This window comes from Neurospora tetrasperma (assembly GCF_000213175.1).
Source record: "Neurospora tetrasperma FGSC 2508 unplaced genomic scaffold NEUTE1scaffold_4, whole genome shotgun sequence".
Classification (NCBI taxonomy): domain Eukaryota; kingdom Fungi; phylum Ascomycota; class Sordariomycetes; order Sordariales; family Sordariaceae; genus Neurospora; species Neurospora tetrasperma.
In genome coordinates, this window is record NW_009799102.1 from 96,050 (window position 1) to 109,369 (window position 13,320).

Genomic DNA, 13,320 nt, shown 5'->3' on the forward strand with positions numbered 1-13,320 from the left:
GGGGAGGAGGTGGTGAGATGATAACGAAAGGATGATACATAAGTACTTGGCTAGATCGGAAAGTACGAGATGGAAGGAGGGTGCATGTGGAAGAACGGAAACTGGGCGGACGTGACAGAGGTTCTTGTTAGCAAAGTACCTTTTCGTTGCGTTGGATCTCTACATAGGTAGCTTGATCCAAAGTTCCAATAACAATAAAACCGAATCAAACGGCGTTTGGACAATCCACAAGCACCTACCTATTTTCTCGTGACACTCGGTGACCTTCACTTCCACATTTCTCCTCCGAACAAACCCAAACAAACATCAACAACCGCTCGACAAGCGGCTACATCCACTTATTGATATTACCACTACAAACTAACACAGTACTGTACCGTACTGCCAGGTACATAACATACAAAAAGAGAAGAAGTTGCGGCATAGCAACTCAGCTAGCCATGCTGGGGTAGGTAGATACCCGTAGACGAACATCGACAGAAAAAGAAATTGAAAGATAGAGATAGGTAGGTAGCTTCCATGTCCCGACAGGACAGAGACAGACAGGATATTTGTTTAAAAAGGAAATAAAAAACGATGGAGGTATCAAAACGACTCGACTTGACTCTTGACTTCTTTCTTACGCAACGCTTATCGTTGCCAGCCACCCAACCGACCAACAATTCGCATCGTACTTCACATGTTCGTCCACATGAGGGTCTTCTTTTCTTGCTCACTTGCCTGCTTTCACGTAATATGGTTCATCTTCAAACCATTCGATATGTGGCTTCGCCGTGGCTCGCATGATGTTATCTTTTCACTGAATCTGGCCATCAAATCACCTCTCCCCAAAACTAGCAAAGTCTTACTTAGGACTGGCTAGCAAGGTAGTTGGCGGCCTAAGAGAAAGTTAGCAACCCCTCATCACACACACTCTCTCTTTTTCTTAAGTTGTAAGAGGACTCACCCTCTCCAAATTATAATCATACTTCTCCAACGCCTTCACGGCATCCTGTCTTGAGTACCCCATACTCGTCAGATTCTTCACAATCGGATCATCGTGTTCGCCTGACTCCGTCAACGCTCTGCCGGGTACTGGCCTCTCCTCAGCACCCTCCTTCTTCTGCTCCTTGTCACCACCCTCCTTCTGCTCCCCACCAGTTTGGGCTTGGGGGTTAGCCGACGATCCCGGTCTGGGCGTCTCCAAGCTCTCAAACGGGCTTTGTCCACCCTGCTGAGCCTGGCTTCCGTCATCCAGACCCGCAAAGATGGCGTCCCAGTCATGAGCATCCGCCTTTGGCGCAGCGAACGATCCCTGCGACTGAGTCGCCTGGTGGGAAGGGACAAAATCGAAATCACTCTTGGGCTGGCTGGGCGGGGGAGAGCCGAACTGACTACCGCTGCCAAAACCGTCATCTCCAAATCCGGAGCGGGAAATGTTGGCAAAGTCTTCTACGTCGTCGGCGGAGCTGCCTTCCTTGGCGTCTTCAAGGTCGGCGAATTCGTCATCTAGGTCGTCGAAGGCACCCTTGGAGGAGGCTTGAGAGGCGGCAGCAGGAGGTTGCGCAGCAGCGGGGGGTTGAGCAGCGGCGGGAGCAGGAGAACCAGTGCCCCAGATGTCGTCGAGGTTGGTGTTGCTAGTAGCGGCGGCGCTAGTGCTGTGGTTTTCGTTGTTAGATACCTCTAGGGCAGCTGGAGAATCTGTAGATGTGACAGGGGCAGTAGTGAATGAAGGTGTCTCGCTGTATAGCGGATCAGATCAGTCTTACTGTTTCGTTGTACAAAACTGGGGGATACAGGGAAATTAAAAAAATAAAACAAAAAAGACACACCAAAGCAAAACAGAAAGCAGTACTGGAGCGTATTTACCTGGCAACTGGCTCAGCAGCAGCTGGCGCAGTCACTGCTTCAGCTTGGCCGGCCTCAGCACCCACGGTAGGCTTGACCGGACTAGCAGGCGCGAAATCATCATCAAATCCAAACCCGCCCTTGTCCTCACCCGCCTCGCTGTCCGAATCACTCTCATCGTCCCTCTCCAATTCCGAAATAGGCGGGAACTCCGAGTCAACCTTGTTGAATCCACCAGCCTTTGCAGTCTCCGCAGCAGCAGCGGGCTTGGCTTGCGTGTTCTTGAAGCTAGCGAAAGCACTCTCAAAGTCCTCCTTTGCCTTAGCATCCGTATTCACGGCAAAGGGGTCGGCCTCGATAGGGGCGGCGGCGGGCTTAGACTGGCTGGTAATGGATGCGGACGACGTGGGACGGTTGGAAGTAGCAGACTGGCCGGTTCGGACGGGCTCGATGGGGAGAGCAGCAGCAGCAGGAGCTTGATCCTGCGAGCCATGGCGAGAAGGAGCGCGAGAACCAGAAGCGCTGGGTTCACCGAATGGCGAGAAGGCACCACCAGGAGCAGCAGCGTTATCAGCGGTGATAGTAGGCTGCCTAGAAAGCGTAGGCGAAGTGCTTCCCGGCGTGGCGAACGAGCCCGAACCGAAACTACCGGTCGACGTGCCGGTGTTCTGCGCCTTGAACGCCTGAACCTGGGGAACAGGAGAAGCAGCAGCAGGAGGTGGCGTCGGGCTCTGAACAGGGACGTTCAACGAGGGACCGAACACATCATCGAAACTTTGTCCGCTCATGGACCTCGAGGCAAACGCAGCGCCGATGTCAGCACTTCCCGTTCTCCTGAAGAAGGGGTTGTTACCACTTCCAGTGGAAAGGGCGGGACTAGCAACCGGCTGCACCGGGCTAGCTTGTCTCGCCAAGTCCACCTGTCTAGCCAGCTCCTCCTTCTCCTTGTTAAGGTCTTCAACCTCGTTCTGTAGCTTCCCCTTTTCGCCCTCCACCGTGCTCAACTGCTTCTTGTTGATAGCCACCATCCCCTTCTGCTGCCTGGCCTCGCTCTTCAACTTCTCAACCAGCGGCTTAAGCTGGGCAATCTCCCCGTTGACCGTGCGAATCTTTTCCTTCAACGAGGCGTTCTCCTGCTGGTCGGCTTGCAAGCCAGCAACAACCGTGCGGTGCTGGTTCTGCAGCTCGAGATAACTGGCCTCGATCATGGCGAACTCGGTCTGAAGCTTCTTGGTCTCCGCCTTGGCGGTACTGAGCTGCGTCTCGAGAGCGCGGACGTCCTGGGCTTCCTTCTCGTACAAGGCGCGCAGTTGGGTAAGGCGTTGTTCAAAGTTCTTCTTTTGCTGACTGGCTTGGCTCAACTCGTTCTGTGTGTTGGTTCGCTGAGTTTGGACATCCTGAACCTGCTTGGTGAGCGAGCCGATCTGGTTAGAAAGGTTGGCGAGCTCGGTAGTCTCGTTGGAGAGCTTGTTGTTGACTTCAGGGTCGGCGTCACCTAGCAAATCATCCTCAACTGTTGGCGGCAGCGGAGAAGTTCTAACACCACCCGCCGGTGCCGAGCCAGTCGAGCCTCCGGTAACGTGCGTAGTCAAGCCGCGACCAAAAGATGACGAAGGAACAAACGGCTTAAAGTTGGAGCCCGTCGCAACTGGGCGGATAGGCGAAGACGGCGCAATGGGACTAGCACTGTTGCCAAACGGATCGACCGATCCACCCGTAGCAACAGGTACCTGAACCGGCGCCGGACCGGGAGCAGGAGGCTGAGGCTCGTCCAACCCAAACAAGTCGTCCAAGGCCGAAGGCTTCGGCGCGGGTGGCTGCGGGCGAGGGGGCTGGAAGCCACCAGCAGCAGTCTGAGGTCTGCCCTGCGGGGCGCGCATGCTAGGAGGAATCAAGTTAGGAGGCAGAGTAGTAGGCAGAGGGACCTGACCGGGTTTGGTTCTCTGCTCTCTGATCAAGTACATGGCAACGGCAAACTCGTCCCGGGTGAGACGACCAGCCGAGTTGATATCGGCAAGGTCCCAAATCTGAGCAAGCACATCCTCGTTGAGGTTGGACTGGCTGAAGAAGGGCACGGCCTCCTCGCCGGTGATGAAGCCCTTCTTCTGCTTATCCAGCTCCTCATACAACAGGTCGAATCGCGCCTTGTCCGCGGGGGTAATCAGCCAGTCCCCAGTCGGTTGCGCAGGAAGTGGCGGGCGTCCCAATGGGCTGCCGGTTCTCGTCTGCGTAAGTTGCGCCGGGCCGGTAAGGTGTCTAGCAGCGGGCGGAAGGGGCGGAGTAGCGGTCGTCGGGGATCGGCCGGGAGGAGGATTAATACCGCCAACGGGGGCGCGTCTCGTAGCGGCTTCGTACAGCGCGGCAGGAAGGATGGTGGGCAAACCGCGCAACGCACCCGTCTTCATCGAAGTAAGCAAGTGCATGGCGATAACGAACTCGGTCAACACCAGTGCACCACGCTGCTCGGTATCGGCCAGCATCCAAATTCTTCCCAAAATCTCATTAGACAGTCCCGACTTCTCAAAGATCTGCTTCGCCTGCTCGCCGGGAAGCATGTTTCCCTGCAGCGGCTGTCTCTCGAACAGGGCCGAGTACTGGGCGACCTTCTCGGGGGTCAGGGGCGGGATCCGGATGGGGCCGGAGCCGGTGGCCTGCGGGGAAACCATAGCAGCAGGCACGGCCGGCGACTGGGCCGGACCGGGGACGGGAACGGGGGTGGGAGTCGGGGTGAAGCCGTCGAATCTCGGAATGGGACCCTGCGACAGGGCGAGCTCGGGGGAAGGTTCGCGACCGGCTTGTGCGTGCCCGATAAGCCGCAAGACGACGCCGAAGCCTGCTGGGGTGAGGAAGCCCCTGTTTTCCTTGTCGGCGATTTGCCATATCTTTTTTTGGGAAGGATATACGTCAGCTGGTGTAGCAAAGGGCGGGAGACAGACATCCGATGACTGACCTCTCCCAAAACGCGGGAATCCAACTTTGTCCTTTCGAAGAACTTGACAGCCACCTCGCCGGTGATGACCCCAACGCTATCGGTATCGGCGGCGCGGAAGAGTTGACCGTAGACTCGCTTCTCCTCGGGGGAGAGGTTCAAGTTGGGGACGCCTGGTCGCATGGGAGTTTAGCTCCTGTTGGGTAAAAGGACATGGGAAACTGAGGAGGGGCTCACCAGCATCGGGATCAGAAGCCATCATGGGCAAGCTGTACCCTCTGCGCAGAGGACTTGTGGGTGGGTATTTTTGGTTATTATGGTGATGGATGAATCTGGTTACTGGGACCAGCTACCGTCGGTGAATAAGTAGCCCAGTGTTTCTCTTTTCCAAAGTATCCGTAGTACAGGTGAGGTCAGTCGGCGGCCCAGGCAAGTATGTCGGGTTTCTGGGCTGAGGTCAGTAGGTAGGCGGTTGGTGGTGTTGGTTGGTGTTGGTGGTTGGTGGAGATAGGTATGGATTGGGCGGGTGTTCCGCTCGCTGAGGTGAGCTGAGGTTGCCGGGTCGCGGAAAGGGGAATGACGCCCTGGACGGGATGATGTCGCAACAGGAAGGGATTGGATCTCGACGATGTTTCGGGTTGATGAGACAACCAAAGCACAAGGGCGATCCGTTGAGAACACTGCCAAAGAGAAAGAAAAAAAAAAGATTATTAGGACGACTCAAGACTGATGACGACTACTACCTGTACCTATGCCGTGGTGTCTGGGCCAGATTGCTGCCTCCCGTCTGCCTCGCTCCTCGGTGTGGGTGATTGTGGTGAATCTGGTGAGGTCGGGTTCAGTTGGGAATGCGACGACACTGCTCAGTGACTTGCTTCAGCGGGCGCTACAGAGCTTCCCGTCGTTCGACCCGCCAAGATGAAAAGTGGATCTGCTTGAAGCCAATGTGCTCCACTCGTAATGTTCGCTGCTGGGTCTAGCGGCTGTTAGTGCCACAGAGTGCGGAGTCGGTCATCTGGTTGGCCCGCCTGTGCAAGAATGTTCCGTGATGCAGCCGTGCATTTGTCCCTTTATCTACCCTAGGTATCGATGTCATAAGTATCCCAAAGACGGATTATTCATGTGGATATAAACATACTGAGGTACTTCAAAATCTACCTTCAACCTTCTATAACCATGATAGTCTCTGAGGCCGAAGCCATACAATTATCAAGCTGTTCTTTATCCTCGAGGTTCTCTCGCTCATCGCTCACTTTATCCTCGCAGTCTGGTGTCTTGCCGTGGCAGTGATCCCCCCCATCATATCTTCATCTCCCATGTTCATCACAACCTAACCTCCAACCAACAACGTTCCCTCCGTCCAACCCCCAACGCCATTCGCGTTGCATAACCATAACTACACCAACCCGCTTCCACACCACCACCTTCGTTGCCATATGGTGATATATCCCTCATTCCATGTCTGCACGCTGCATTGCACCACTCTGACTTGCTGATCTTGAAGCTATTGAGGTTGATCTGACACTTACATAACCTGTCTTAGACCAGTCACTTACACCAATACTGCTTCACTCAATTAAAATCGACTATCATGTTTCAGTCTAACAACAAAATAGTGTCGACAACCCCAAGTCCGCAACTAAAGGCCACATCAAACTGACATTCACCATGGGATAATAACAATGACCCCATTATCAACATCATCATCATCATCCCACTAGCAAAACACCTGGTGCGCACCCATTCAAACAACTAACAGGAAGCCACAATCAAGGGACTCCGTGGGTATTCTTTCTGACGTCGGGCGGGCTCTGGTTTCCCACCACTTTGTACTTTGTATATCTCTTCCCTCTGATTCCATCAACATCCTCGTACCAACAATTATCCTTTCACAAGCAGCAGATTCCGTACACTGTGTTGCTGTGCTTGTACTTGCACTTAGTACTCGGCCTCGACATCCTCACCCTCCATCGAGTCGGCGGCAACCTCCTCGTAATCGCGCTCGAGGGCCGCAAGATCCTCACGAGCCTCAGAGAACTCGCCTTCCTCCATACCCTCACCAACGTACCAGTGGACGAAGGCACGCTTGGAGTACATGAGGTCGAACTTGGACGAAAGAGCGGACCAGGCCTCGGCAATGGCAGTGGTGTTGGAAAGCATGCAGCTATTGTCACGGTTAGAACACTAGGCGTCACGGCAGACAGAGACCGAGAGAAACTTACACAGCACGGTTAACCTTGGCCAGATCGCCGTTGGGGACCTGGTGAGGAGGCTGGTAGCAGATACCAAGCTTGAAACCAGTAGGGCACCAGTCGACGAACTGAATGGTGCGCTTGGTCTTGAGGGTAGCGACGGCAGCGTGGGCGTCGTTGGGGACAACGTCACCGCGGTAGAGCAAGCAGGTGGCCATGTACTTGCCGTGGCGGGGGTCGCACTTGACCATCTGGTTGTTGGGCTCGAAGCAGGACATGGTCATCTCCTGGACCGAGTTGGCCTCGTGGGCGGCCTTGGCAGCCGAGATGACGGGAGCGTAGGCGACCAGAGGGAAGTGGATACGGGGGTAGGGGACCAAGTTGGTCTGGAACTCGTTGAGATCGACGTTGAGGGAGCCGTCAAAGCGGAGCGAAGCGGTAATGGAAGAGACGACTGAGATGGAAAAAGTTAGTCTAGGAAAATCACACACATCATAGAGCCAAGCCATGACATACCCTGAGCGATCAGGCGGTTAAGGTTCTCGTAGTTGGGGCGCTCGAGGCCAAGGTTGCGGCGGCAGATGTCGTAGATGGCCTCGTTGTCCACCATGAAGGAGCAGTCAGCGTGCTCGAGGGTGGTGTGGGTGGTGAGGATCGAGTTGTAAGGCTCAACGACTGAGGTGGCAGTCTGGGGAGCAGGGTAGACGCAGAACTCGAGCTTGGACTTCTTGCCATAGTCGACCGAGAGGCGCTCCATGAGGAGAGCACCGAAACCGGAACCAGTACCACCACCGAACGAGTGGAAAACGAGGAAACCCTGGAGACCGCTGCAGTTGTCGGCAACGCGGCGGACCTTGTCGAGGACCTGGTCAATCAGCTCCTTGCCGACGGTGTAGTGACCACGAGCGTAGTTGTTGGAGGCATCCTCCTTGCCGCTGATCATGTGCTCGGGGTGGAAGAGACCGCGGTAGGCGCCGGTGCGGACCTCGTCGATGACGTTGGGCTCGAGGTCGGCGTAGATGGTGCGAGGAACGTATTTCCCGTTGCCTATATTTGTATTTGTAAGCTTCCGTTTCGCGGGTTGTGTTGAGCAAAGGCGCTATGTACCGGTCTCGGAGAAGAAAGTGCTGAAGCCATGGTCGGGGTCAGCGGCCTTGCGCTCCTCGGTGAGGTAACCATCGGGCTGTGGTGTCGTATGTTAGCATATCTTGTGCGGATGGCGGGGATATATGCCGTGGGGAGGGATGGGGGCGAAGCTTACCTGAATGCCGTGCTCAAGGCAGTAAAGCTGATAAGAGAGTTAGTTTTCTTTGTCCCATGTATATTTTGAGGGCGGTCGAATGTTCCATGGTTCGTCTGTCGGTGCTATTTCGGCCAGACGGGATGTGTCGCGTGTGGTGGGGGATGACAGGAGAGGGCGGACGATGACATACCTCCCAGCAGGAGTTGGCGATCTGGCAACCGGCCTGGCCGACTAGATGAGGGAAGCAACGTTAGCATGCCTGTTGATCTCGGCGATGGATGAGTAGGCGAATAGGTCGTGAATGAGGCCGATGATGCGCCAGCTTTTGGTGGGCGACGGGTTCACGCTGGCGGTGAGGCTGCTTTTTCGCCGACAACACGCGCCACTATGGAGGCGAACGGGAAGGGCGGGAAAGATGGGCGAGAAAGCGGTGCCCTGGTTCAGGAGATGGACGATAGGGAAGCTGTCGACATACCGTTCAAGCTGATAATTTCACGCATTTTGGATGGGTTTGGTGTGTATTAAAGAAGTAGTATGTAGTAGTAGTGGTGGTGGTAGAAAGAAGTGGAAAGCAAAAAGTTGTCGAGACTCGGGAAGACGGCGTCGCGGGTGGATTGTTGGAGAAAGGGCAGCGATGCGGTGGATGGGATGGATGGGATGTGCAAAATTGAGGATTTAGCGGGCGGCGGAACGAAGTGAAAGTGCCTGATGAGCAAAGCAACGAACCGACGAACCAACAGAAAGTGGACGTGCTCGACCTGGCCTGTGGTAGTGGTGGGGAAATTTGATTGTTGACACCAGTCTGCCCAATGGGGGAAAGCGTGGTTTGGCTCCTAACTGAGGTGACTGTCCGACCACCGACCGACCATCGTCTCCCGTCGTCAGGCGCAAATCTGGTAGGTGTATCTGCCGTGTGTTCAGGGCGGGCAGTCATCGATCGAAGCCTCTTTTTTTTTTCAGACATCACCACTGCAATTTTCTGGCAGTAGCAGTAGCTGGCTGGACCTCCAGGCCCCCCGAAACGAGTCATGGACTTGACTTTCAGCGACAGCAACGACCTGTCTGTTAAGTACTTTGTGGTCCGTGCACCGTGCCCCCCTTGGCCCCTCGTCCGTTCGATATCCGCCACCAAGGGGGCACTCATTTGGGGGCATCACCACCTGCTGCAGTGGTGGTAGGTCATGGTTGCCGTGGTGCCGGCGTCTTGCACTGTTCCGCCTGTTGTTCTTGCCCCTGGACTGACTCCTCCCTTCAGACGGTGGTCCAGAACTCTGCCAGCCACCGCGTCAGGGGCAGCAGCAAAAGTCTGGGGTTATGTAAGGTGACTGATTTTTAAGGGTCATTCTTTTCTGGAAAGTTGCGGTGGAGTAAAGCTGCTGCGTTTTGGTGTATCTCAGCTACCGGGTACCTGAACGACAACATGGATTGACTTTGACAACGTGGAAAAGGAGATCACCAAAGTGGTATTTTACCCCGAAATACTCAACCATCTGCTCGGGAACGAGAGTAACATTTCGACTGGGGTTCTGAGCATCACTCAAGGTCAAAACATTCACCACACAAAATGATCCAATTGGCAGCCATTATTGGTAAATTGGTTGATGTTCTGGGTACGGACGAAAGATCGAGAGCGACCCAGTGCCGCAGCATTGGACCTGCAACATGCACGTTCCTGCAGTAGTTGAACGCCAGTTGTACAAACAGATGAACGTCAACATGGAGGTCCAGCTGTCTTTGTTTTTGTTTAGAGTTCTTTCTTCACTCCAGAATCTTTCCGATTTCAGTCCTTCCGCCGCCTTGTCCATTTCTTCACTTTCTCCTCACCAACCTCTCCTTGACCCATTGCTTAGCTCCGACTGGCCTGCATTTAGAAACGACGAAAGCGTAGACTCGCAACCATGCTCAAACTCTCTGTCTTGTTGGTCCTCACCATCACTGACTCCATATCCTGCGATCCCCAGGCTCCGGTTCCTGGCAGCGGACGACATGTCTCGGCATCTTCGACTCTGCCTGGCCGCGCGATGTGTGCCAGTCGAATGCGCCTCCTCTTCCCTGGCTGTCTTGAGCTGACTGTCGCAGACTCCATAGCCTGGCGAAATTATGGAGGTATCTTCTTCTGCCGTGCAGGAGTCAATGTAAAAAGCAGGCCAGAGAACGGCCAAGACTTCACTGGGCCCAGCTGCGGTGGTCAGGGCGGCGGCCGCGCTAGATGTTTTGTCGAAAGTTCTGCTTCTTGACCTGGACGGTGATGGTGACGTCGATAACTTATCTATGTCTTGTGTAAAGGTGACGTTTGAGCAAGACATGACGGGGGATGACTGCCCGTTTCCCATAAGCAAATAGTTTTGTCTGGGGCTGTCAGGATATTCACCCGGATACGTCTCATCGGGCAGCTCCTCGCTCACCACGACCATGGTTGACAACGGAAGCAGCCGATAGGCTTCGGAGCCCGCTACTACCCAATCTTGAGTCGAGTAATGTACCCTGTCCTCCAGCTTCTGCAAGTAATGCCAATGGTGACAAGCCTTCTTGCAGAAGCGGTCCAGATGGTCCTTGAAACGATTTCGTTCTGACTGTGACAACAACGGCCCGATGCAGTCATCCACACTGGCTTTCAGTGTCTCTATCTTGGCCTTGACCTTCTCCTTCCACACGCCCTTATCAATGGAGCCCAGGAGCACAGAGCGCAGATAGGCCTCTTTAGCGGGATCCATGGTACTGAGCAACCTGCTAAACTCGTCATTGGCACGGGGGTCCTCGAACAGATACGTCGGCTGAAAGACATGCTTCTTTAGCTCAGCATAGAGGACAGCGAGAGCAGCGACGCTGCGCATTTGCTTGGCGGCGGCAGTGTTGGATAAGGGCAATGGAATCCGTGCTTGGTGAACAATGCTGTACTTCTTCAGTTGATCCCACAGTGTAGCGTTGGCTAAGGAAGACTCAGGAAGGTCTGCCCCAAAGAATTCCTTGGCTAGATCGCAAGCGAGGTCGAAAATCTTGGTGAAGCGAGAGGTTCTGGATATCATTTTCGTCAGATTGATGGGCAGACATGGGGAAAGGGAACAGCTCACATCTCTTCCACTCTTGTACATGCAGGTTTCAACGGCACCGAAAAATTTTCCAATTTCTTGATCTCTTGCCTGTAATGATCCAATTCGTGTCTGGTGAACTCCAATTCTTGCTCAATGGCTTCCCTGTCTTGGGTCTTTTTGCGTTCCTCCTCGAGACTTTTTCTGAGGTCCTCGATTTCGAGTTCCGCCCTTTTCAATGCGTCTTCAGTCTTGGTTATGTTTTGGGCCCCTGCTTTGAGCTCATGTGTCTTGGCGGTGAGTATTGAACCAAGGTGGTCGGCCTCCTTCTGAAGAGACTGGACTTGTTCGTCTTTCTTTTGCAGCTCTTGACACGACTTGTCCAGTTTCGCTTTGGCGTTGTGCAGGCTCTCGAGGTTCACCTCAAGAGTTGTTGTGAGCTTTTTGACTTTGTCGCGGAGCTCAGCATTTTGGTCAAAAATGCCCTTGAGCTTCTCGTAGGATGTGTGTGCAGTGATATCGTGAAAGAGTTGAGAGACCACCTTTGCGTGGTCTATTTGATCTGACGACATGTCGAACGTGGGTCCGTTAGGTAGTAATGATATGAAGAACATGGAGCACGAATGGGCGTGTGAAATAGGAGTAGTGATGAGGGTGATATCAAGTTTTGCTCTCGCGATACTACCAGAGCAATCCGCCAACGAAGCAAGGCATTGTTTGCCTGCTTTTGCTAAGCTCACAACGCTATTGTGTCTTTCATCACAAGGCAAGAATCCGTAATGTTGACCATTCGGGAGGACAAATGGGCAGGATATCCGCCTCAGAAGCGCAAACTGAGGGCCTCGCGCGTAGATCCGTCACCTAAGGCTGCTGACAAGTCCATGATGCCGGCTGTATGAAGGCATCAAACGTTGAAGATGACAAGACATGCCTCATTTCTGGTGCCAGGTCCCAGCATCGGCGTTTGATCTGGTCTGGTCCATCCATGCTGGGCGAGTGTTTGGTGCTGCGGCGGAAGCAGCCAACCGCTGCCGAAGCCCGAACGACGATGTCAACTGTGACATGGTCAACTGGACACTTGACCAGCCGGCATTTTTCGATTCGCGGTCAACCATTGCACTCTGAAACTCTGACGCTTTCATTGGGGAGAGTAACCTCTGCTGACCTTATCTTCCTGGTAGCCGAATGGCAGGAACCGGAAGGTGCAAAGGCGAGCAGCAACAGGAAAGAGTCAGCGAGAAAGAGAAGGACCTTGACGGACCTGCCCCTGCTTCCTCCACGGTAGAACATGGATGGACTGCCCTGTTCCTCTGCTCATTCCCCGCCCAAGTTGGCATTTCGTCAGTTTGCTCCTTCTCCCGCCTCATGAATGCTCTCAGTCATGAGTGAGCGTCTCAACCGCCACCAATCCATCCACATCACACATCGTCAACTCCATGGTGCCTCCTCTCATCCAGACCGTGACACATGGTGGTTGCTCGATCTAACCCCCCCTCCCACAGAATCAACGGCGAAATTTGCCCAATTGCATTGATTCGAACGTCCCCAGATCCAGGCGCATAGATTGCTTCGAGACAAGCCCCCCTCCCAGACACGCGTGCACCGATTACCACAGGTTGGAACGAGACCGCCAGGAGTGGCTTGAAGCCCATGGCGACAGGACATCGGAAAACACAAAGTTGAAGTCGAAGCAGGCGATGGTTGACACAAGAAAACGATGCGTACCTTGACAGCCCAGGCCGGGGGGGACTAGACAACTGGCCAAGAGTAGCCGACAGCTGTTCCATGACTGCGTGACGGCCCGATGCGAGCGGGGTGACGGTTAATACATAAACGGAGAGCTATACCGCTTTAGGTTAGACATTAGGGAGAGATGGCCGCAGGGACCACCACCCACACTCCACACCGGCGACATGAGCGCTGTGCTTCTTCCTTGGCGTGGCCTAGAATTGACTTTGGGTTCTTCACTGCAACGAGACGATGCGACACAAAGACAAAGGTGACATCCTGGTGCCACGCCGACAGGAACTCTAACTTATATTGCGACCTCCCCTCTCTTATACATGTATATCATCACATGTAACACATCTCCCCCCCCCC

At 54.2% G+C, this 13,320-nt stretch overlaps 5 protein-coding genes across 5 annotated transcripts in view; 2 read left to right on the forward strand and 3 right to left on the reverse strand.

The window, feature by feature from the left end:
* Nucleotides 1-306: 306 nt before the first annotated feature.
* NEUTE1DRAFT_83009 (uncharacterized protein) lies at nt 307-2,314 on the reverse strand (the record flags this gene model as incomplete). The annotated part of the gene is made up of 3 exons (XM_009853396.1): nt 307-878; nt 947-1,721; nt 1,849-2,314. One exon carries the CDS (start codon nt 1,393-1,395, stop codon nt 1,057-1,059), a length of 339 nt encoding a protein of 112 aa, XP_009851698.1.
* Nucleotides 2,315-6,253: 3,939 nt separating this feature from the next.
* On the reverse strand, nt 6,254-8,825 carry NEUTE1DRAFT_117196 (tubulin alpha-B chain; the record flags this gene model as incomplete). The annotated part of the gene is made up of 7 exons (XM_009853397.1): nt 6,254-6,920; nt 6,979-7,402; nt 7,465-7,995; nt 8,056-8,131; nt 8,210-8,236; nt 8,382-8,422; nt 8,667-8,825. The coding sequence occupies 7 exons, from the start codon at nt 8,689-8,691 to the stop codon at nt 6,695-6,697; spliced, it is 1,350 nt and encodes a 449-aa protein (XP_009851699.1).
* A 1,186-nt stretch (nt 8,826-10,011) lies between these two features.
* NEUTE1DRAFT_110635 (uncharacterized protein) lies at nt 10,012-11,792 on the reverse strand (the record flags this gene model as incomplete). Its single annotated transcript, XM_009853398.1, has 2 exons — nt 10,012-11,206; nt 11,263-11,792. 2 exons carry the CDS (start codon nt 11,790-11,792, stop codon nt 10,012-10,014), a joined length of 1,725 nt encoding a protein of 574 aa, XP_009851700.1.
* A 207-nt stretch (nt 11,793-11,999) lies between these two features.
* NEUTE1DRAFT_138265 (uncharacterized protein) lies at nt 12,000-12,345 on the forward strand (the record flags this gene model as incomplete). The annotated part of the gene is made up of 2 exons (XM_009853399.1): nt 12,000-12,113; nt 12,169-12,345. The coding sequence occupies 2 exons, from the start codon at nt 12,000-12,002 to the stop codon at nt 12,343-12,345; spliced, it is 291 nt and encodes a 96-aa protein (XP_009851701.1).
* Nucleotides 12,346-13,283: 938 nt separating this feature from the next.
* The window catches only part of NEUTE1DRAFT_122693 (uncharacterized protein), a gene marked incomplete at both ends in the record, with an annotated part of 3,751 nt that continues 3,714 nt past the window's right edge, over nt 13,284-13,320 (forward strand). The window contains one exon of the mRNA XM_009853400.1: nt 13,284-13,299. Coding sequence (XP_009851702.1) covers nt 13,284-13,299 — 16 coding nt within the window. The remainder of the gene's footprint in view (nt 13,300-13,320) is intronic.